This window comes from Sorex araneus, chromosome X, assembly GCF_027595985.1.
Source record: "Sorex araneus isolate mSorAra2 chromosome X, mSorAra2.pri, whole genome shotgun sequence".
Lineage (NCBI taxonomy): Eukaryota > Metazoa > Chordata > Mammalia > Eulipotyphla > Soricidae > Sorex > Sorex araneus.
In genome coordinates, this window is record NC_073313.1 from 181,817,301 (window position 1) to 181,840,742 (window position 23,442).

Sequence of the window (23,442 nt, forward strand, 5' to 3'; positions counted from 1 at the left end):
TTTATACTAGGTTATAAAATTTCAGAAGGAGTGTATTCTCTCTGGGAGAAACCTTCCTAGAATACGGTATAGTCACACCATTTATTATAAATCCTGACTGATTTCTCAGGCACTGATTGAATTTTTAGCTCTACTCCCCATATCTACTCTGCATCTAGCAGAAAGCCTTTAAAAGTTCTAAGTAAATTCACAGCTTCTCTACCTTGAGGAGCATATTGTCCATGAGCCACTTGGCAGTAATCTCCTTCATTTATCTGGAGCTTCCTTATTCTGCAGTAGCAAATTGACCCACTTACAGTGACTAATTGTTTACGCATCATGGATTGATTCAAGCACTATTCCATGTCATTTTGGTTACAGAACCAGACTGATAGCAGTCCCTGCTTGGAATATGGATATTCTCATAGAAGGAAGGAGGGAGAGAGGGAAAGGGAGGGAGGGAGGGAAAGGGAGGGAAGGAGGGAGGGAGGGAGAGTGGGCATAATGAATCATGAATTTTGTTTTAAATTTTTCTTTCAAAAGTAAAACATTTCCTTTCAAAAGTAAAACATTGAGTTCCTTGGGTAAACAAGTCATTGGGCAGAGCAAGTTATGGCCAACCTGATGTTAATCAGAGAGGGATGAAGAATCAGTTTTTAACATACCTCCTCAAAACCTTACACCTTGCCTCTTAGGCATTTGTTGTCAGTCAATAGAAATAAGCAGAAAAAAGGGTAGTACCATAGTAGCCATGAAGCTTTTCATCAGCATCTATCACCTCTCTTGTCTTTCCTCAGACAATGGAGTAGTAAGTAGTTCATTGATTTTCTCAGAGGACTTTCTGCTCCTCAAAGACAGATAACAACCCCAGTGGTGGTCAGTTTCTCCTATTTGTTCTAAAATTTACCAATTTCTTGGGGGTGTGCTTCCTAATACACTATTTAAACCCTTAGTTCCCCTTTCTAGACTTCATGAAAAACTTAAATTGTTAGCTGACAAATATGCTGTGCTTACACTTAAAAGTTTTTGCTTAGTATTCCCTATTAATTGTAGCTTTTTCATATCGATTCCAATTTCTAGCATTAATTGAATATTTGCTTCTCCATCTCAAATCATATCTGAGTGTCTCAACCACTACTAGTCTTTCTGGTCGCCTTTTTGTTTTTTGTAACCTAATAAGCTCTCTTACTAATATTCTAACTCTTATTATAGCAAACACTTCATTACTTTCATGACTTGTCAATTATTTCTAAATACATTGAGCCACACATTTTAGTTGTTTAGACCGTAACAGGTGGTTTATCGTCTATGGGGATGGTTCAGCTCTCAGTTTTGATTTTTCTTTTGATTTCTTTCTTTTTTTTTTTTTTATCTAAAAAGGCTTCTGAGGCCAGGGATTTGCCTCAGTGGCATAGTGCATGTCTTGTATGTGTGAGGCCAGTCCTTGAGTTCAATCCTGAACTCAATCCTTGATACAATATTTCTCTTAAGCTACTCTGAGTGTGACCCTAGTAGCCAGCTACACAGCACCATGATGCCCCCCAAAAAACATAGAAAATTGGACTTAGTAGTTAAATACCAAAGTTAAGAAAGGTTTCCTTAAGCACTTACAAAAAAATAATTGATTTTGAATCTTGCTTGTAGTAGTCATAAATATCTGAATTTCTTTGTCCCATTTTTGTAGTAACAATTGTACAACTAGGGATGCATCTCAGATAGAGTGCCTTCTTAGGACCTAGGTATGATTCTCAGCATTGTGATGAGACAAAGGGAGAGAGGAAAGAAGGGAGCAAAGAAAGAAGGAAGGACGATTCCATAAGACAATTCCAAAATACTTACTTTTGTTATTCTTTTCCTATCTAGGTCACAAGAAACTCCAGAAGATGGACAGCCTCCAGCTTTACCACCCAAACAATCAAAGAAAAACAGTTGGAACCAAATTCATTGTTCACATTCTCAGCAGGATCTAGAAAACCATATTAATGAAACATTTGATGTCCCATCTTCCCCTGAAAAGTCTACTGTAAGTTTTTTTAATGTAAATGTGACTTTTTTTGGATTTTGGCATGTTATATCTGTAAATTACATCACTGTACTTCTGTTTTGATTTGTTTTGGGGTCCCATCTGGCAGTGTTCAGGGCTTACTTCTGGCTCTGTGCTTAGGGTTATTACTAATGCAGTGACATACAATGCCAGGGATCAAAACCTCGTGGGCTGCATGTAAAGAAAGCACCTTACCCATTGGACCAGCTCTCTGGCCCCAAGAATCTTGGGGCTGGAGCCATAGCACAGCGGGTAGGGCATTTGCCTTGCACGCAGCCGACCTGGGTTTGATTCCCAGCATCCCATATGGTCCCCTGAGTACCGCCAGGAGTAATTCCTGAGTACAAAGCCAGGAATAACCCCTGTGCATCACCAGGTGTGACCCAAAAAGCCAAAAAAAAAAATTATTCTTTACAATGCCATAAATAATGTACAAAAAGCAATCTTTGTTTATACCTGACGTAGAGATTATAGGTGAAAATTACAAGTTATTTATCTTTGTCTTTTTAAGCCTAATGGTGGTATTCCACATGATAATCTTGTTCTGATCAGAATGAAGCCTGATGAAAATGGAAGGTTTGGATTCAATGTAAAGGTAACCAATAATTTTATATCGTGCTCAGGTTTTTTAAATTGAATTGGTCATGGTTTGATAAAAATTTCACTAATATTTGACTTAACTGTTTTTAAGGGGGGATATGATCAGAAGATGCCTGTGATTGTCTCCCGAGTAGCACCAGGAACACCTGTAAGTTGTGCAAATCCTGCAAGGAAATCCCATTTGCAAGAATATGTGCAGTATGTGCAAAGAATAGGTGCAAAGAATATTGTTTTTTATTACTCTAAATAAAGGAAATGTAACCCTTTTTTATTAATAAAATATATGTTATTAACTTGATCTCTTAAATTGCTGGAAAGTTTGGCTTTTTTAATTCCCTAGATGGCAGTTTTAAAAATACATATTGTTTATTTGTTTGTTTTAATTGAATCACTGTGAGATACACAGTTGCAAAGCTTTCATGATGGGGTTTCAGTCATACAATGTACCAGCACCCATCCCTCCGACAGTTTACATTTCCCACCATCCCTGTCTCCAGTTTCTTCCCAGAGACCCCTCTCCACCCCCCACCCACGCCTCTATGGCAGTCACTTTCTCTCTCTCTCTCTCTCTCTCTCTCTCTCTCTCTCTCTCTCTCTCTCTCTCTTTCTTTCCCCTTTTGGGCATTATGGTTTGCAATACAGATACTTTATGATTCCCAGTTCCTAAAGTGTTAGCAGATTCTATTATAATAACCACTTTAACTTTAAACAGCAGAATTGTGGCAAAATATCATTTTAAAATTACTAAAATATCCTAAATGGTAAAAAATATTATATGTACCCATTTTGACACATCTGTATTTCTAATGCTTAGGTTTCCCAAACTTATCTGCCTCCTCCCCTTTTCAGAAAAGAGAAAATTATTCTGAATTTTAAGCAATTCTAACCTTCTTTAAGCAAACAGAAAGTGTCTCACAATGACACCAGAGACTTACACTGCCCTTTGGATCATCCCAGTACCACATAGGGCCAGATGATGTTGCCTACTATGGGAAATACTTATCTTAGAGTCTCTTAAATAATAGTGTGCCAGTATTTCCATCATCTATTTTCTTCTCTAACTCAGTTTACAGTCAGTTTGAAGTTCCCTTGCAACTTTTTATGTTTCTTTGCTGTCTTTCTCTGGACCTTTTCTCTGCTTTTAACTTCTTTTTGGAACAACTTCTCCTTTAGATTTTTACATAGGTTTATCACTGGGAAACACAAGTAATCAATCCAACTACATGTATTTTAGTCTCTACCTATACTGAATGACAGAAGCACAGTGACCCCAACACCCACAGCCTTTTGAAGAAGTGATGTGGTTAATCACTGATCATGATGTGTCTCTGTTATTTTACAACTTAGTGCTTTTTGAACTGACAGTAAGCACCGAAGTTTATATTTTATGTAGGTATTCAACATTAGTATATTGTAACTGAAATTTGAGCCATATTCAAATGTGGGAGAATATTATTAGGCAAAACTGTGATCATTGAGATTTGTGTGCTTTTTAACACTACAAAGCACGAGCTGCCTTTATATATATTTTATATATATATGTATATATATACTTATATATACATATATATGTGTGTGTATATATATATGTACATATATATGTATGCACCTTGAGATCATCAGTCATACCTGAATCTAGGCAGCTGTTAGGGTTGCGGGAAAGGTTGCTGCATGAAGATGGTAAAAACAGTATCTTCATGGGAGAGCTAGATTTTTTCTTCTTAGAAAACTAGATAAATGGATGATTAGAAGTCATTTGTCATTTCAGTCTGCTAATTCTTGAGCCTTTCAGAATCCAGAATAAATCTGAAACCTTATTCTGATTACGTTACAGGCTGACCTCTGTGTCCCTCGATTGAATGAAGGGGACCAAGTTGTACTGATCAATGGTCGGGACATTACAGAACATACTCATGATCAAGTGGTTCTGTTTATTAAAGCTAGCTGTGAGCGACATTCTGGGGAACTTGTGCTTCTAGTCCGGCCGAATGGTAAGTACTATGTATAGCACTGGATGGTTTTCTTAATCAGTTAGTGTTTAGTACTAAGCATAGTAAGTAGTAAGTTCTTTAAAACAAAAATCATAGCTGGGGAAGATAGCTCAAAGCGCTGGAGCATGTGCTATGCATAGATTTGATCCGAAGCATCTCACACACACACACACACACACACACACACACACACACCTCCCAGCACTACTGGGTGTGAGCACCCCCAAAACAAAACAGTAATCATAGGGGCCAGAACAGTAGGAAAGCAGGTAAGGTGTTTGCCTTGCACGCAGCCAGCCCAAGTTCAGTCCCGCCATCCCATATGGTCCCCTGAGCCCACCAAGAGTGATTCCTGAATGCAGAGCCAAAAAGTAACCCCTAAGCACTGCCAGATGTGGCCTCAAAACAAAAACAAACAGTAATAATATTTTTTTAATTAAGTTATATTTGGCAGTTTTCTGATTAAAATATAATGCCTTCCATTCACATTTGGAGTAAATTTCATATTGTTATTTTCCCTTTCCTAGTACTCAACCTTGCACACCATCTTCTATTCCATGCTAGCTTTCTTGCTGTTCTTTCTTCTTAAAACACTTTTATCTTCAATTTTTTTATTACTTATACCCTAACTTCATTCAGCATTCAGAATCTCTGTCCATCTGTCATCATTGGAAAAATTTTTTCCTGACTTGGCTAAAATGGCGTTCCTTTTCCCCCAGTTGTCTTAAGAGTAGTAGTTGGTACTCAGTAAATTTTGAACTTTACTCATTTTTAGAAAACAATAACAAGCTATAATTAAAGATTGTTTTAGGGACCTGGGGAAATTGGAGTGGAGTGTTAAAGGAAAAGAGAAGTTAAGCAGAGACTCTCAAACAAGTGAGGGAGTGGAGTGCGGGTCCAGAGGGAAGCCACCCAAGCTTTTCTTCTTTTTCATTTTTTAAATCTTGTTTATTTTTAGGACCTTGCTTACCTAATCATGCCATGTCCTGATCTGAACAGCTAAATTGTTAATTGTAGTTTTGGGTATTTTTTTTTGGAGGGGGGGTGAAGAGGTGGAGTAGCACTGTCAGCAGTGCTCTAGGTACCATTACTAGCTTTGTTCTCAGGGGCCACTAAAACTTCTTAGATTACAATTTTTGTTTGCTATGGGGGGCCTAAATTTGGGGAATCTTCACACCATAAATTCTGGCAGTAGCCTAGCTATTTTTTTTTTAATTTTATTTTATTGAATCACCATGTGGAAAATTACAATGCTTTCAGGCGTAAGTCTTAGTCATAAAATGCTGAAACAACCATCCCTTCACCAGTGCCCATATCCCACCACCGAAGACAAAAAAAAAAAAAAAACACAGTACACCTCCCATCCCGCCCACCCCCCGCACCCCCCTCCCCGCCTTGTAACTGATAAATTTCACTTTACTTTCTATTTACTTTGGTTACATTCAATATTTCAACACAAACTTCACCATTATTATAAGGAGCACCCCAGTAGAGTCAGACCTGTTGTGAAGAGAAATGAGGTTTTGTATTTCTGTACTTTAACAACTAAGTCCAGGGAGATTTCTTCCGGATCATTGCAAGCTAGTAAACCCCATCTGTGGTCGTCATAATATGGCGGTCCCCACGCCCTTCATCCCCGGGAAGGGACAGGCGAGAGAGAGAAATACCTTTCCCCTCCTAGGCGGGCATGGGGTCTCGGCTTAGTTCTTTGGCTGGAGACAATCTGCAAGGAGCAGTCCATGTTGAAGTTGGTTCAGCTGGGTGTGGATTCACGCTCGTGCAGCTGTGGAGGAGCCGCACGCGCGTGCGGCCCCCGGGCTCACATCTCGGCAGCGGTGGGAGCCTAGCTTTTTTTCACAATTCCAGTAATCCTGCCTGCCAGTGTGGAAGCAGGTCATTCCCCCTTTGAATAGTTGAGCGATTTTATTTCTTCTTTCAATTCATATTCCTACAGTGCTTTTGTGTCTAATTTTGTTCTCTTGTGCTGTACAGAATAAATTAATAAAGAATCAATTTAATGCAGAACAGTTCAGTCCCTTCAGTGTTTTGACAGTAGTTAATTTTACCAGAAGTCCTCCAGTTTAACAAGTCCAGATCCTTTAGCCAGTATTCATATGGCATTGTTTCAGGTTTCTTCAACACTGTCCATCTTGTCTGGGAAAATATTTTTAAATGACTTTATTCCAGTTTTGGACTTTCTGTTTGTCTAATTTGTCTACTTATCTAATGGTAGTCACAAGAATGATTATTGGTAATGCTATATTACCATTTATTGAACATATACCATGAGGAAGTAAGGTATAATTAGAACCCTCCCTATGCTCCCTCTATACCTAACTTCATAAAAGTTTTAAGTTTGTTTAAAACAAGTACAAGGGAGAACCAAAGATGTGGCTTCATGGTAGAGTGCCTACCTTGCAGGCGTGAAGTTGTAAATTCCATTCCTAGCACACTTCATATGAAAAATTTGATCCCATGGCCCTGCCCTTGGAACCTCTAGCAACAGCAAAGTTGATGTATGATCTTAAGTGCATAGCAACTTAGTTTGTGCATAATCTCACCCATTATAGAGCCCCTATTGTCCTGACAAGCAACAGCAACAAAAGTCGAGAGCAGAGTAAAAATTTCCTTTTTGTTGTTTTATTTTGGGACCACACCTGGCAGTGCTCAGGAGTTACTCCTGACTGTACTCAGGAATTTCTCCTGGCAGGCTGAGGGGACCATATGGGAAGCTGGGTTCCAACCCAGGTTGGCCATGTTCAAGGCAAACACTCTGCTCGGTGTACTCTCTCTCTAAACCCCTGTACTTTGACTCTTCAGGAGTCTGATACTGTGCAGCAGGGAACATGTGGAAGACCCCATTCAGTTCCCTGCACCATGTGGAGTCCCCCAGTCACTAGCAGGGGCCACTCCTGAGAAGAGAGCCAGGATTAACCCCTGAGCATCTCCGCTATGGCCCCAACCCATCTCTCATAGAATGAATCAAATGTTTATGTGATTCATTATTAGTTATTTTCTGTCACATAAGATCAGTTTTATTCTGAGAATAATCTCTCAGTTTTGTTCAGTTTTTTTTTTTTTGATAAAGGTAAAAAAAAAAAACCTCAGTACTAAAAGTTGTCCATAATTATTGATAGCTATGGACTAAGTCACTTTTATATATTCTCATTTAAATTTAGTCTTTTTAATTTTTTTATTAAATCACTGTGAGTTAAACAGTTACAAAGTTGTTCATGATTGGATTTCAGTCATACAATGTTCCAACACCTGTCCCTTCACCAGTGTATATTTCCCACCACCAATGTTCCCAATTTTCACCCTTCCACCCCAAAACCCCCAATCTGCCTCTGCGGCAGACACTTTTCTCTTCTCTCTCTCTCTCTCTCTCTCTCTCTCTCTCTCTCTCTCTCTCTCTCTCTCTCACTCTCTTTTTCCCCTCTTAGGGCATTATGGTTTGTAGCACAGTACTTTTACAATCTTTCAATTAACTAGCTGTATTGCCTCCATTTTCAACTGACACTAAGGCACATATGCCCAGAGATACATACACCCAACTTAATTAAGTCATATTTGGCAGTTTTCTGATTAAAATATAATGCCTTCTATTCACATTTGGAGTAAATTTCAAATTGTTGTATTCCCTTTCCTACTACTCAACTTTGCACACTATCTTCTATTCCATGCAGGCTTTCTTGCTGCTCACAAATTTATGGCCAAATCAGAGTTAGAGTTTGAGTCCATATGTACTCAAAAAACCACAATCTTCTTGTAACTCTAAATTATCTGATTTGTGCCATGAATTGGGAGAGCAACAAGCTATGGCTTACTTCATGGCAAAAAGGTTTTGTTTGTTTGTTTGTTTGTTTTTTGCTTTTTGGGTCACACCTGGCAATGCACCGGGGTCACTCCTGGCTCTGCACTCAGGAATTATCCCTGGCGGTGCTAAGGGCACCATATGGGATACTGGGAATCGAACCCAGGTCGGCCATGTGCAAGGCAAACGCCCTACCCACTGTGCTATCACTCCAGCCCCATAGTTTTGCATGTGAATCACATTCACTCTGTGGTTTTATCATGCCCTTTTTTATTTTAAATAATATTATAAAAAATTTAATTTATGTTTGAAAAATATCAGGAAATCAAAGAGCTTATTTCCCCCCCTTTTAATTATGGTTATTTTCAGACAAAATGCATTCTCTTGGCTTTTTCATTTCATTTGAGCATTGTGTTCTTTTCAGGAGTGTGTTCTTATTAGAGTAGGAATCAAACCTCATAGATGAGGACAGAGAAACCTAGTTTCCCAAAATGCTCATATTACCCCTCGGAGTGGGGTGCTGGAATGATCCTAGTGCATTTGGGGAAAGGAACTCCACTTTCTGTTTGTTTCCTTAAAGAAAGGAGATGTCCAGCAGGAGTTGGTGGTGGTGGGATGCTGAGTAGTTTTTTTTTTTCCTGAAAGGGGTGTGGATTATGCGACTGGCCGCTTTTCCTAGACCATTCCTTTAGGTTCAAAGGCATATGGGTCCCTAGATACTGGCGTTGGTAAGAGGCAACAATTTGCAGAAGAGTATAGAGCAGCCTTACACATAGCTGAGAGATGTTTGTAGTGTGTTTATGGATAACACCACCCCCTAAGTTAAAGAATAGAACTGAGAGTAGAGAAATAGGTGCAGGGGACCGTAGGCCACATTCTGGGCCTGGACTCTACTCACACTACCAAGATTTTAAATTCTGGTATAGAACTCTCATTTGAAAGCTGACCTCCTAGGTTGTTTGATACATCTGTCAAAGGAAAAAAAATTAGAATGTACTTTGTCTAAGCACTTTGGTTTTTCTGCAATTTCTCATATCTAGACAGATCTGTATTCTATTCCTGAATTCTGCATATTAAAAGATTTGCATCTTTCAAAGCACAGAGCTCTTGTTTTTTTTTCTTTTTTTAGTTTTAGTTTTTTGAAGTTACAGAACACTTTTTTTCTCCTAAGCAGAGCAGAGTTCCTCAGCTCAACAGCCACTTTTACCCCTGCACAGTGGCACTAGTGAAATTTGATGAACTCTAGTGAATCAAATGTTTCTCTTGATACAAAGTTAATGAAAATATGTGGTAAATTCTTGCCATTTTGTTAAAATGTTCATGTGGCTTTTTAATTTGGTTTTGTCCTCTCAGCTGTTTATGATGTAGTGGAAGAAAAGCTAGAAAATGAGCCAGACTTCCAGTACATTCCTGAGAAAGCTCCACTAGATAACACTCATCAGGATGATCATTCCCTTCGGGAATCAATGATTCAGCTAGCCGAGGGGCTTATCACTGGAACAGTCCTGACGCAATTTGATGTAAGTAATACCATTATATAGAAAAGATGTTTACCCATATTTTCAAATTCATGTTACGATTTTTTATCTGCTCTGTCCTAGTGATTTTTAAAGTCAAATGGTCTTTGGAGAAATATTTGACATGAAAAAGTTCCCAAATGTAAAGTTTTTAAATGCTCCCAAAATGCTAAGAATGTGTATATATAGATACATATCTATTTAAGAGTGGAATGATGAGGGACCAGGGAGGTATCTCAGAGAACTGGAGTATATGTGCTAGGCCCTGAATTAGTTCCCCAGCAGCACAGTTCCCACCCCTGCACTCCCAGAGGTTAGCCTAGTGGTTGCCAAGCACCACCTGCTGGAGTGACTCTGGAGGCCCCCAACACAGCTGATCCTGAGCAGCACCATTGTCAGTAACAAGCATTCAGCCACCAAGCCATGTCGCCACGTTTCACTAGGAGTGGCTTCGAATACCCTTGAGTACTATTTGGGAAGCCTTTTCTCCCATCCTCCAAAATATTTTATTTTATTGCTTTTTGGGTCATACCCAGCAGTGCAGAGGGGTTACTCCTGGCTTTGCACTCAGAAATTACTCGGTGCTTGGGGGACCATATGGGACACTGGGAATTGAGCATGAGCACCACAGCTTTAAAATGTGTGAGGCAGTGGCTAGCAGTGCAACTGAAAGTATGCAAGCCAGCAGGGCTGTGAGCACTACACTCTGTTTGGACTACCCCTGTGACTGCAACAGCAAAAAGAAGGGGACGGGAAACTATGTTTATATGCTGTTTAAAATGTAAAGTCATTTCTTATAAGCAAAACAGCCCACTTCTTTTATTCTTGTCTTAAAATACATAAAATTCAAGTAAGAAATTGCACAGAATTTTGTTTTGCGAATCTATTTCAATACCTCACCAGGTAAGGTGTAATATTGTGTAGGTGAAGTATCCTAGGGAAAAACCTGTTTCTTTTTAGCATAAAGGCTGTTCTGAGAAGCCAGGGAGATAGCTCAATAGGCAGGAGCACATGCTTTGTATGTAGGAGGCCTGGGTTCAAGTCCCTATCTTGTACAGTCCTTTAGCACCACTAAAACAGCTCCGTCAGGATTAACCCATGAGCATCACTAGCTGTAACCCAAAACCAAAATGAGAAGAAATAAATGCCTGAAAAACAAAACAGTAGCTCTTGACGATTTACTGGTCTCAGCTTGGTTTGTTTTTGTTTTTGTCTTTTAGCAACTGTATCGCAAAAAACCTGGAATGACAATGTCTTGTGCCAAATTACCTCAGAACATTTCCAAAAATAGATACAGAGATATTTCGCCTTGTAAGTATCTACCCTCTCTGTATATTAAGTATAAATTTTTTAATGATAAATTCCTTTCAATTTTATTTTTTAATTTTAATTTTTTAAAATTTTTCAGATGATGCTACACGGGTTATTTTAAAGGGTAATGAAGACTATATCAATGCAAATTATATAAATGTAAGTTTATTTTTTTATACCTATGTCATTTGGAATAAGAAGGACAAGTATAAATTTTGAGAATTATTCTTTTTAGGTAAAAGGCTAACCATGAGAGAATATTAAAACTTCAAAATATTGAAAAAAATGTAAAATTAATATCAAAGTTGTTTAATACTAGAATATTAATATAAACATAGAGCAGTGGAACAAAATAGCTTTAGTTCAGAAAGAAACTGAAATAAATACTAGCATTTTGTTTATGGTAGAGATAACCTTTGAAATCAAGATAAAACATTATGTAGAGAATGAGTTGGGTCAGCTGTCTGGACTATAGTAAGACTTTTCTGCCCACTAAGGAGATAAAAAGCATTGCAACATTTTTATTTGTAATGTAGAAAGTTTCACACATAGAAAAATAGATCTTAAAAAATTAAATCATCCTTTACCTATATGCTCCCACACATCTCATTGTTTTCTGACAGTCCATACATCAAGTCATTCCTGATGTGAACATATATTTTAGTCATATCAAAATATAAATGTTAAAAAAAAATAGAATTGGGGCTGGAGTGATAGCACAGCAGGTAGGGCGTTTGCCTTGCACTCGGCAGGCCTGGGTTCGATTCCCAGCATCCCATATAGTCCCCTAAGCACCGCCAGGGGTAATTCCTGAGTGCAGAGCCAGGAGTGACCCCTGTGCATTGCCGGGTGTGACCCAAAAAGCAAAAAAAAAAAATAGAATTTTGGGTCCAGAGTGATAATACAGCAGTTGGCTAAGATGGTCGCCTTTCGTGCAGCCAACCCTGGTTTGTTCCCCAGCACCACACAGTCCCCTCAACATCACCACTGTAGTCCCCCAGTACTGCCAGGTGTGACCCAGTCTGCCCCAAAAAAGAGAATCTTGAAAGTACTTGAAGGAAATGTCAGCAAATTGTTTACAGTCTCAGAATGGGGAAGAATTTTCCAAGCTTAGGTATGCCTACTCTATTAAGAAAAGGGTCAGTGAACTTGGGAAAGTAAAAGTTTAATTTGGGAGATGCTTAAAAATACCAAACCAGTTGTTTCTGGGGGATGGGCGGCGTAAATGAGAGCACTGGAGGCTGAGCTGCCTGCTGCGCTAAGGGAACTCTGAGAAAAGTGAAATCTAGTGTTCCATAAGATTGCATGATCGATCCAGAGGAGCTGTGCTTCCACCTCCCCAAGCCCACAGAGCTGTCCTGTGACCACTTTGTCCTCCAGATGGAGGAGCCCATCGAATTGTCAGGGCTGCAGGCCATTCTAATTATCCTCAGCTGGCAAAACAAGCTACTGAAATTGTTTGCAGTGTAGTGAGGTTACCAGGATCAAACGGCCCACAACGCCATCTCTGAGTGTCCTTTGAGACCCCTTTCAGCATCTCCTGTGTAAGAGCAGTGTTCCCTGCCCTACTCTCTTGGCATTGTGGGGGCTGCTGTGGAGGAAGAGGAGAGCTGTATGACCAGGTCAGGATTGGCGCATGTGCACCAGCACCACAGCACACACCTGGAAGCCAAGGGCTACAGTTGTCATGAAGTGCCATACCTCCCTGGTCTCAGGAGAGACTCCTGGCTTTGTGAAAGCCGTCCTGCCGGCCCTCAGTCACATTGCAGAGCCTCCTGCACAGCCAGGTTGCTAAAATAGTGACAGCTTCATTTCTGCCAGGTTTCCTGTCTCCAGGAAATTTAATTGTCTCTTCTCCTTTACCTTGTTTTGGATCTCCATTCCACTTTAAAACACACTTCCTTTGTCATTAGTAATATCGCGGATGAAACTGAGGTAGAAGTGCCTGAGCTTCTTGGGTCAGGAGAGGTTCCCTGCTTTGTTCTGCTGGCCATAAATGTTGTAAATCAGAACACAAACCTCTGGTGAGTCTGCAAGGAGTATCTCTGTCCAAGGCCAGCAGCTTTGCAGTTGTGGTGGGGTTTCTGAAGGACTTCACCAAATCAAACAGAGCCAGCTCCTGGGCCGGTTTCTTAAAGGAAGAACACCCAGCCATCCTTATCCTTAAGTCTTTGGAAGGAGTTTCTTCTGAAGGAAGAAGATAGCAGTATAAAGACATCTGCTAATCTGCTAATTTCGCTCTGTTAACTCAACTTCAGACTCCAGTACCTCACTCACTGCAAATCTTTCTGCTGTTCAATTAGAAATCTGCAACAATCTTAGCAAAAGCTAGAACTTGGACTGAAAGAGGAACTGGATTACATATTTCCCGTATTTCGGACTTTAGCAAAAACTAAGGCCCATTTTGAGCTTAGATGATTGTTACAGATAAATGTGTAAAATAGATTATTTTAGTCAAGAAGGTGAAACAAAAATTCCCAGCCTTTCTTTACCTTGTGTGAAAATCAGTCTTGATGAATGACTTACTTCATTACATTCGATCCCAAATTGGTCTCACCAGACACCTGTACCGAGGCCACTCACTCTCACAGGCTTCTTGCGAAGAACAGGCCTTGGAGAGGGTCCTATAAATGTTTATTTGCTTGCACAAAGGACAAGGAAAATCTTATGCTGCTACATTATAAATCAACAATGCCCAGCAGTCACCCTCTTCAGCCTTCCCTGTCCAGCACCTCAATGTTAATATCGCACGTAGGACCAAGTATAGCTGGAAAGCCTGGGCTTCCCCTATCCTGCCCCTTAAGTATATTTTTAAAAACTCTACAACCAAATCCAAACCCAAATTCACCCTCCCAGACCCCATCAGTTCCACTGATTGGAAAAAATTTCTCTTTGCAGGACTTTAGGTTAATCCCAGTAGGAAAGAAAAACCAGCAGTGGAGAGAGCATGTCAGGTGCCCAAGTCAGATACATCCTACACACATCCCACATCTGGTCCCTTTCTGTACAATACAGATCTGTGCTTTGTCTTTTCTTTTTTCTTTTTTCTGGATCACACCCAGTGATGCTCAGGGCTTACTGGCTCTGCAGTCAAGAATTAGTCCTGGTGGTGTAGATAGGATGCCAGGAATCAAACCTGGGTCAGCCACGTGCAAGACAAATGCCCTACCCACTGTACTATCACTCTGGCCCTGCATCTGTTCTTTTAAAGACAAAGTTTAGAGAACTCTGAGGTATGAGTTGCCAGTGACTCTCTGAAAGTGTAGGGTTCCTATTAAGATTATGAATTTCAATGATCAGGCTTCTGACTTTCCCTCTTTCCTTACAGGGTCCTATCTTTGGGACCAGGGAGTTAGCTCAGTGGGCCAAAGCATATGATTTGCACAGAGAAACTCGGGTGTGTGATCTCCAGCACCTCATAGTCTCCCAGGCACCACCAAGTGTGACAGCAAGACAGAACAACAAAAAAAAATGCTGCATTTATTAAATAAAAAAATTCTAAGACATGTTTTTATCCCTTCCATGGAGATTTTGCTCAAACCCATTAAATTTGTACTATCTTATAACTAGCAAGCTTGCCCCCACTCGAGACTTTTTAAGCTTCTGTGGTACTATACCTGCACCATAGGAAACCGCCACCTGCCAGATAATATACTGGGTAGAACATAGGTCAGTTTGGACTCATATTTAATAAGATCCGTAGCAGTGATAGAGCATATGTTATTAGGTTTTCAAGACTAAAAGTGGTATCATTTTATCATCAGAAAGAGAATGAATTTTAAAAATTCTGCAAAGGTTTTATTTCTTCACTACGGAAGAAAACTATGAACATAAAAAAATATGATACAGTTAAGAAAATAAAGACGTACAATGATAATTCACAGAAAATGAAATGCGAGTGACATTTTAAATGGCCATTTCCAATTATTTTCAAAAATAAAACAGTATAAAAAGGCATACTCCACCCACATGAACATGTTACCCAATTTTAAGAGTTATCAACAAATGACCGAACTTGTTTCATCTAAATGGTACCAGCTTTTTTTAAAACCAAATATATGACTTTTTGTAGATAACATTCAGTTCTTATATATATTAGAATGGTTGTTAGAGTATATAAAGCCTTCATGAACTTGATTTTAAAAGTACTGAATCAGAGACCAGAGAGATAGTGCAAAAAGATAGGACACTTGCCATATACACAGATGACCCAAGGTCTATCTCCAGCATCCCACATAGTCCCCCAAACACTGCCAGGTGTGATTCCTGAGTATAGAGACAGGATAAGCCTGAGTGTGTGTGGGAGGGGATTAATTATTGCTATAAGAGAAAATACAGAGATTAGGTTCCCAAGGGTCCCCAGATACTACGATCAGTTGAAATACAGAACCTGGGTAGTAGAGCAGAAGAGATGCTTGCCTTGCACATGCTGACCCGGGTTTGATCCTTGGTACCCCATATGGTCCCCTGAGCTCAGGAGTGATACCTGAGCACTACCAGGTGTGGCTCAAAAACAAAAAGTACAGAACCTCTTTTCGTTTAAAGATACCTTAATACACACTGTTTATTCTTGAACACTGAACTTATGCCAGCATCACTGTAACTCATACTGAAGGAAAGTCCTCTAATATGTATTTTCCCTGTGCAGCACATCACAGCCTTCCTGCACTTAGAATACTAGGCAGTACTTCAGGTCCCCCACTGGAGAACATCTAAATATTAACAAGAAATCTGTCACTGTCACTGTCATCCCGCTGCTCATCGATTTGTTCAAGCAGGCACCAGTAATGTCTCCATTCTGAGACTTGTTGTTATAAGAAATAGAAAAATTAAAATGTACAGCAGCAAATAGGATGCAAAACAAGACAGCTTACAATTTCAGAGAAAACAAAAGAAAGCATGATCTTACTTGGTGTTAGCTTTGAAATGTGTACATCAAGGGACCAGACTTTCACCTCCTTTCACATGTCTGCAGATAACCACAAAAGCTCTACAAGTATTTGAGGTTTACAAGCAAATTTTTTTTCTTATAAAATATGCAAATACAGAATCTGTGAACAATGAGGATTAACTATTTTGTATGTATCTAATAAGGATTCTTCTTTTAAATAGAAAATCACAATATCTTGATAGCACTTAGAAAAATTATAAAATACTTAAATGAATGATGCACATGACTTTGTGGCTGGAAAGATAGTACCAAGGGTTAAGGTGCTTGTCTTGCACATTGCCAGCCCAGGTTCCATCCCTGGTACCATATATGGTCCCCCAAGCACCTCCAGAAATGATCCCTAAGTGTAAGCTAAGTATGGTCCAAAATCAAAGTTTAAAAAGAAATATATTTGTATGATCATTACAAAGAAATACATACATATATATACACACACCCACATACATATATACACATACACATGTATATATATATATATATATACTTGGGTGACTTATACAGTGTAGAGAATCCAATCTGGAGCACCATTCCTTTGACCTGTCTCCCCAGCCCAAGAAACTTCTTTTTTATTCAGCTTTTCCTGTACTTTGAATTACCATATGACTGTCCCTTCTTCCATATATATATATATCCATATATATATATGTATATATATGTAATTTTGACAGTGCCAAATTGTACTTCAAAGAGATTTTACCTATTTTTGTTTCTGTGGGTAATATGTGAGTCAGAGACTTGTCCTAAAGTAATCTTTTAAATATTCATAATCCTGATCCATAATTCTGAAAATCTCAGTGCTCTGAAATGTATGTTTTGTTTTGGTTTTATTGGGCAGTGGGTGGGGCGGGTGGTTGATGGAATACCTATTCTTACCTGAATTCATCTGATAGCACTATCTGACCTGAATTGATCTAAGATTTATATTTTGTATTAATTCCACTAAAGAATATACTAATAAAGTGTTGAAAGTAGGCAAAGGGATATACATTGATAACCTTTCAGCATCTGTATTGCGAACCATAATGCCCAAATGGGGAGAGAGAGACAGAGTGAAAGAAAGAGGAGGGAGGGAGGGAGGGAGGGAGGGAGGGAGGGAGGGAGGGAGGGAGGGAGGGAGAAAAAGTACCTGCAATAGAGGCAAGGGTGTTGAGTGGGTGACTGGGGACATTGGTGGTGGGAAATGTACACTGGTGAAGAGATGGGTGTTAGAGCATTATATATAACTGAAATCTAATCGTGAACAACCTTGTAACTGTACCTCACTGTAATTCAGTTTAAAATTTTTTTTTAAAAAAATAGCTATTCTTGGCTTTTGAAGGTCAATATGCTGAGTGATTATAGGTCATGTCTAATAACATGCTGGAAGAGTTACAACATATGGTATATCAGTGATTTACCTTTCACAAATCCATAAAATCCTGAATTTCAGAAGCCCTCAAATGTATGTGACCCTGAAATTTCTTGCAGAATTTAATTTAGACTTGTGCATGGCATTAGTAAACTTGTACATTTTGATCTGAGCGGTGAAAGAATCATAATTCCCTACAGTTTTGATGGGTGTTTCCTTGTGTGAATTAAGTTTCCTTTTTATTTATTTTTGGTTTGGAATTGTTCTGGGTTAGCTGTGTACGAGGCAAGTACCTTATCCATTATACTATCTCCCCACCCCCATAAATATATTTTTTATACACAAAAATGTTAAGTTTGCAAAAGTTATCCAGCATAGCTTTGTTTGGGGTAATAAATTGACTAGCTGCAACTAAAGTACCTGTTAAATAAACTGAGTATTTTCACAGTAGAAAAATCATTAAATAGACTTAAATTTTATGCATTAACCAAGCATGATCTCAAAGATAGTGAGCAAAAAAGACAAAACATAACAGGGTGGGAAATACATGCTACCTTTTATTTTTTAGAAAAATAGCATAGCGAGGCTGGAGCAATAGCATAGCGTGTAAGGCGTTTGCCTTGCACACGGCCGACCTGGGTTCGATCCCCAGCATTTCATATGGTCCCCTGAGCACTGCCAGAAGTGATTCCTGAGTGCAGAGCCAGGAGTAACCCCTGTGTATCACCAGGTGTGACCCAAAAAGAAAAAAAAATAGCATAGCATCACATGTATTATATTCATCTCCAAAGGATCCTAGAAACTAGAAAAACATTGCCCATTTGGGTAGAGACAAGGATGAGAGGACTTGTTTACCTCTTACTGTTTGTATTTTTGTTTGATGTTTTAGGGGCCTTTCCCAACGCTTAGGAGTGAACTGTTTTCACCTCAGTGCTCAGACTTGCTTCTCTCGGTACTTGGGTGGCCATATAGTATAGAGAATCCAATCTGGAGTGCCATTCCTTTGAACTGTCTCCCCAGCCCAAGAAACTTCTTTTTTATTCAGCTTTTTCTATACTTTGAATTATCATATGACTGTTTCCTCTTCCATTTTCCTTAATTTGCTTCTCACAGTGTAGCCATGTAGTGCTTATCTTTCCAAATATAACCTTCTTTCTAAAATGTACATATTTCCAGTCATTTTTCCAATATCCTCATTAAGTTTTACTCACATAAACATTACATCTAAACTAGAAAACAAATGGCAGCGCTTTTGTTGCTCACAGATGTTAACAGTAAGCTTTTTTGGAGGAGTTTTTGAAGTTATTTCTAACTATGAGAACAGATTCTCTATAAAGCTGCACTTTATATAACTTAATAGTGCTTTGGAAAATATTTAGATTCCTGTTTATGCTAATTGAATGATAAATATGTATAACTACTGGATATTGCCAAGATATTTTTTCTGTGGATAAAATGTTTTTATCTGCAGAATAGAATTTGTTTCACTGACTGAAGTTTACTTGGATTAGTAGATTTAATTATCACTGGATGATTTTCATATGTTTGATCATAGTAAAAAGAAATCATGGAAAAGATTTTATTTTTTTGTACGTTTTTCTTTTTAGATGGAAATCCCTTCTTCCAGCATTATAAATCAATACATTGCATGTCAAGGGCCATTACCGCACACCTGCACAGATTTTTGGCAGATGACTTGGGAGCAAGGCTCTTCCATGGTTGTTATGTTGACCACACAAGTTGAACGTGGCAGGGTAAGTCTTAGCAATTTTACTCCTAGAGGTATCCATAGGAATTTAAACTATCTCCACACATGGGGCCAGAGTAGGTGCAGCAAGTAAAGCACTTGCCTTGCACATGGCTGACCCAGGTTTGATCTCTGGCACCTTATAGTTCCACCGCACCTACCAGGAGTGATCCCTGAACACAGAACCAGGAGGAAGGCCTGAGCTCTGCTGGGTATGGCCCAAAAAATAAAAATAAAATGTCTCCACATGTTCGTGGCAGTTCTTACAAGTCCAAAGATGGAAACAACCCCAGATGTACCAAATAAAAGTGTTATGTTCATGTAGTTGAATGTTATTTCACAATTTAAAAGTAATGGAAAATTAGTACATTTTTTAAAAATTTTATGAGTAAACCTAGAAAATATCATGCTAAGTAAATAATACCAGTCATCAATGATTTTTATGGTTCTATTATATAAATCATAGAATTTATTATTCTTTTTGTGTATCATCCAAAATAGGCAAATCCATAGGGAAAGAAAGTAGATTAGAGTTGGGGAAAGGAAGACAGAATAGAGGAATGAACATTAAGTGCTGTGAGTATGGGGTTTCTCCAGGGATTGAAGAATGAGTGGTTACACATTTCTGTTAGTAGACAAAATAACCAAATCATGTACTTTAAGTGGGTGAATTCTGTGATACATGACACATATTAGCGGTGCTTTTAGTTTAGATTATGATTTTATAAGAAGATTATGAAGGATAGGATTTATAGGCTAATAATACAAATTAATAATTGACTGAATTCCATTTCTTATTGGTGGTGATTACGTTTTTTGCAGTGTCTTGGATGGAGCCCTGGGCTTCACACGTTCAAGGCATGTACTCTACTATAAAACCACATCCTCAGCCTTGCATTTGGCATTTTAGTTTATGATTCTTTATCTTGTTTGCTTAACTCTAAAAATACCAAAATTTGTACATGCCACTCTCACACTAGTAAGACTCAGACAAGAATTATAAGTGGTAAAACACTGGGTGAAAATTTATCCCAATCTCAGATGTTCATACAGATTATTACTATTACCAAGAAACAAAGTGATAGAGCAATGAATGTAAGCACTTGGAGATTTTTTTAAAGACTATGTGAGAGTTCATTAAATTGTTCTTGTAACTTTTCTATAAGTTTAAAAGTTCTTAAAAATTAAAACATTAAAAAAATTGTAAAAGTTATGTAAATATTTAAATCCATTGCTGTCAGGTTAAATGTCACCAGTATTGGCCAGAGCCCACAGGAAGTTCATCCTATGGATGCTACCAAGTCACCTGCCACTCAGAAGAGGGAAACACTGCATATATCTTCAGGAAGATGACACTATTTAACCAAGAGGTAGGAAAGCAGGATACCTATTCATTAGAGTTGTGGTGTTCAAGGTACAGACTTGGGAAGCTGCAATTATTTTTGTCTGAATCTTGGTTAGTAGAAAATAGTATTTAAGTTACTCAACTATTATGTACTTGATTGAAATATATTGGAATCTTATGAAAAATGCATGAAGAATCTTATGGAGAATTTATTTTATAATAACTTTATTTTCCATGTTTATAGTTAAATTATATAATTCAGTGAAAGAATTCATTAAACAGTAGTCTTTTGGGGGTGGGGGGTTGGTTTCATTTTATTTATTTTTTTATGCAGAGCATGCACTATGGGTGAGCTACATCCCACCCAGTGTTTACTACTCTTAACTATTTTGCCTCTTCATAGAAGTTATATTTGCCTAACAGGCAATTGACCCGGGTTCAATCCCCAGCATCCCATATGGTCTCCCAAGCACCACCGGGAATAATTCCTGAGTGCAGAGCCAAGAGTAACCCCTGAGTATTGCTGGGTGTGCCCCAAAAAGAAAAAAAAAAAAGATTTCTTCCTCTGAATAACAGCAATAAAAAATTTGAGTACATCTGTGGAAATAGAAACACTATTGAAAATTATCCAATTATCCTGCCTTTTGAGAACAGTAGAGGAGGGGAAGGGAGATAGGTCAAAAGGGTGGAGCACACACTTTGTACGTAGGCAGCCCAGTTTGGATCCTCGGCACCATATAACTCTTGGGACCTCCTGGAGAATCCCCAGAGCAGTGTTTTGGCAATAGCCCCTGGGCACCACCAGAAGTGGCACCAATTTTTTTTTTTTTTTAAGTAGAGAAAAGGGCTGGAAAGGCAGTGCAGCGTGTAGGGGGCACTTGCTTTGCAAGCTGCTGACCGGGGTTTGTTCCCCGACACCCCATAAGGTGCCCTGAGCACTGCAGGAGTAAGCCCTAAGCACAGTGGGTTTGGCCACAAAACAAAATTTAAAAAGTAGGGGAGAGTGGGGCCCAAGTGATATATAGCAAGTAGGACGCTTGCCTTGTACACAGCAGACATAGGTTCGATCCTCCACATCCCATATATGGTCCTGCAAGCACCACCAGGAGTAATTCCTGAGTTCAGAGGCAGGAATAACTCTGAGCATCACCAGGTGTGTCCCCTTCCCTCCAAAAAAAAATGTAGAGGAGAGCAGGCCGCAGAGATAATACTGTTGGTCCAGCACTTGCTCTGCACAAGGCTGTTTATTCCCCAGCACCAAAAATATTCTCCCCTGGACACCACCAAAAGTGATCCCTGAGCGTAGATCCATAAATAATCTGTGAGCACTGCCAGTATAAAGCAGAGGAGGGAAAAGTAGAGAGCAGTTTTTCAGTTTTCTCCTTATTAAGGAGATCAGAGGCAGAACCCTTTGACAGTATACAGAGAATAAATTTCTATTAGCTAGTCCTGCTTAGCATGACCTGGGTCACTCTCCTTGACTTTCAAGTCCAAGACCAGAAGTGGAAACTGATTAATAAGTGATGACTGTAATCCAATTAAAGATATATGTGGAGCCTTGTCGTGCACTTGAGGCGTACACTCCATTTTTTTCTACTTGCAGGAAGATAGTCCCCTGCCAGCCTCCTTTTATTTTGAGGGAGACAAGAAGAGTTATAGGAAAAGAGCAAACACCAAAAGTTACAGTGTAGTTCTGTGCACTTAACTGTCAATGGTTACCGCTTTGGAATAAAAACTACATCTCCCTCTTCCTTTCTGATTCCTGCTATGGTTAAAGAGCCCAACAAGCCAGGATCTTAGTGACCAAAATGGGATAGAAGTTATGCTGGTTCACATAAAAGAAATATGGAATTGAATAAAGCACAAGTTACGGGAATTTAAGAAAATAAAATTTCATTATTTTGTGGGCTAGAATTCTTAGGTTCCCTAAGAATAAATTTAGGTTTGGGCTCATGCACTGAATAGCTCATGTTCTAATGCAACAAATCAAATTATTCTTTTTCATTTCCCAAGTAAATGTAGAAGATAGACTGTATGGTTATGTAAAATAGGCAAAACATTTATATCTTCAACACAGTTTCTTCATTGAACTGCTTTTTTAAATGAGTATATCTATAAAACTTTCCATGAAAAGTTATGAACTGTAGTACTTTTTACTGTAAGTGCTGAGTGCAGAACTATGCTAATAATACAAATTAATTTCTAAAGTTTGAGCCATATTTACAATCAGAAAAATGAATGTATAACAAATATATACATACATGGAAACTGGATATTCAGATATGAATGGGTATACAGAAAGACAGTTACTACCTCAGAATTTAATAAAATACTATTTTAAATTACCCATCTGAGAATCAGAGAGATAGTACAGAGGGCAGGGCACCTGCCTTGCACACAGCCGACCCGCATTCCATCCTTGGCACCCTGTATGGTATCTGGGTATAACTCACAAACATACAAGATAGAATAAATAAATAAATAAATAAATAAATAAATAAATTCATCTAGTAGATTATTAGCACCATTAAATTCTTTTGTTGATGATAATAATAGAGGTAGATAGTCATTCAGTAAACTTAATTTTTAAGGATTAAAAGTATCCAAACGATTCTGAGGAATTATCAAATCATAATAGTGTCTCTTTGGATATTTAATTAATCCCCTTTTAAATTTTTTTCACTTTTATGGTTGTTTTTGTTGTCATTATTGTTGTTGTTGTTTTTGAAAATTGTCCTTAAGTAAAATGACAATAAGTGGGTGTCATTGTTGAACTTTGGAATTTGTTGAGTTTA

The 23,442-nt window shown here is 38.6% G+C and overlaps 1 protein-coding gene and 1 pseudogene across 3 annotated transcripts in view; both read left to right on the plus strand.

Moving 5' to 3' along the window:
* The window catches only part of PTPN4 (protein tyrosine phosphatase non-receptor type 4), a 175,667-nt gene that overhangs the window by 137,177 nt on the left and 15,048 nt on the right, over positions 1–23,442 (plus strand). For all 3 annotated transcript variants that reach the window (XM_055119989.1, XM_055119988.1, XM_004608155.2), the window contains 9 exons: positions 1,843–2,002; positions 2,535–2,618; positions 2,715–2,771; positions 4,458–4,614; positions 9,782–9,948; positions 11,166–11,256; positions 11,354–11,415; positions 19,163–19,309; positions 20,544–20,672. In XM_055119989.1, coding sequence (XP_054975964.1) covers positions 1,843–2,002; positions 2,535–2,618; positions 2,715–2,771; positions 4,458–4,614; positions 9,782–9,948; positions 11,166–11,256; positions 11,354–11,415; positions 19,163–19,309; positions 20,544–20,672 — 1,054 coding nt within the window. The remainder of the gene's footprint in view (positions 1–1,842; positions 2,003–2,534; positions 2,619–2,714; positions 2,772–4,457; positions 4,615–9,781; positions 9,949–11,165; positions 11,257–11,353; positions 11,416–19,162; positions 19,310–20,543; positions 20,673–23,442) is intronic.
* On the plus strand, positions 12,318–13,503 carry LOC129399595 (mitochondrial fission regulator 1-like; annotated as a pseudogene).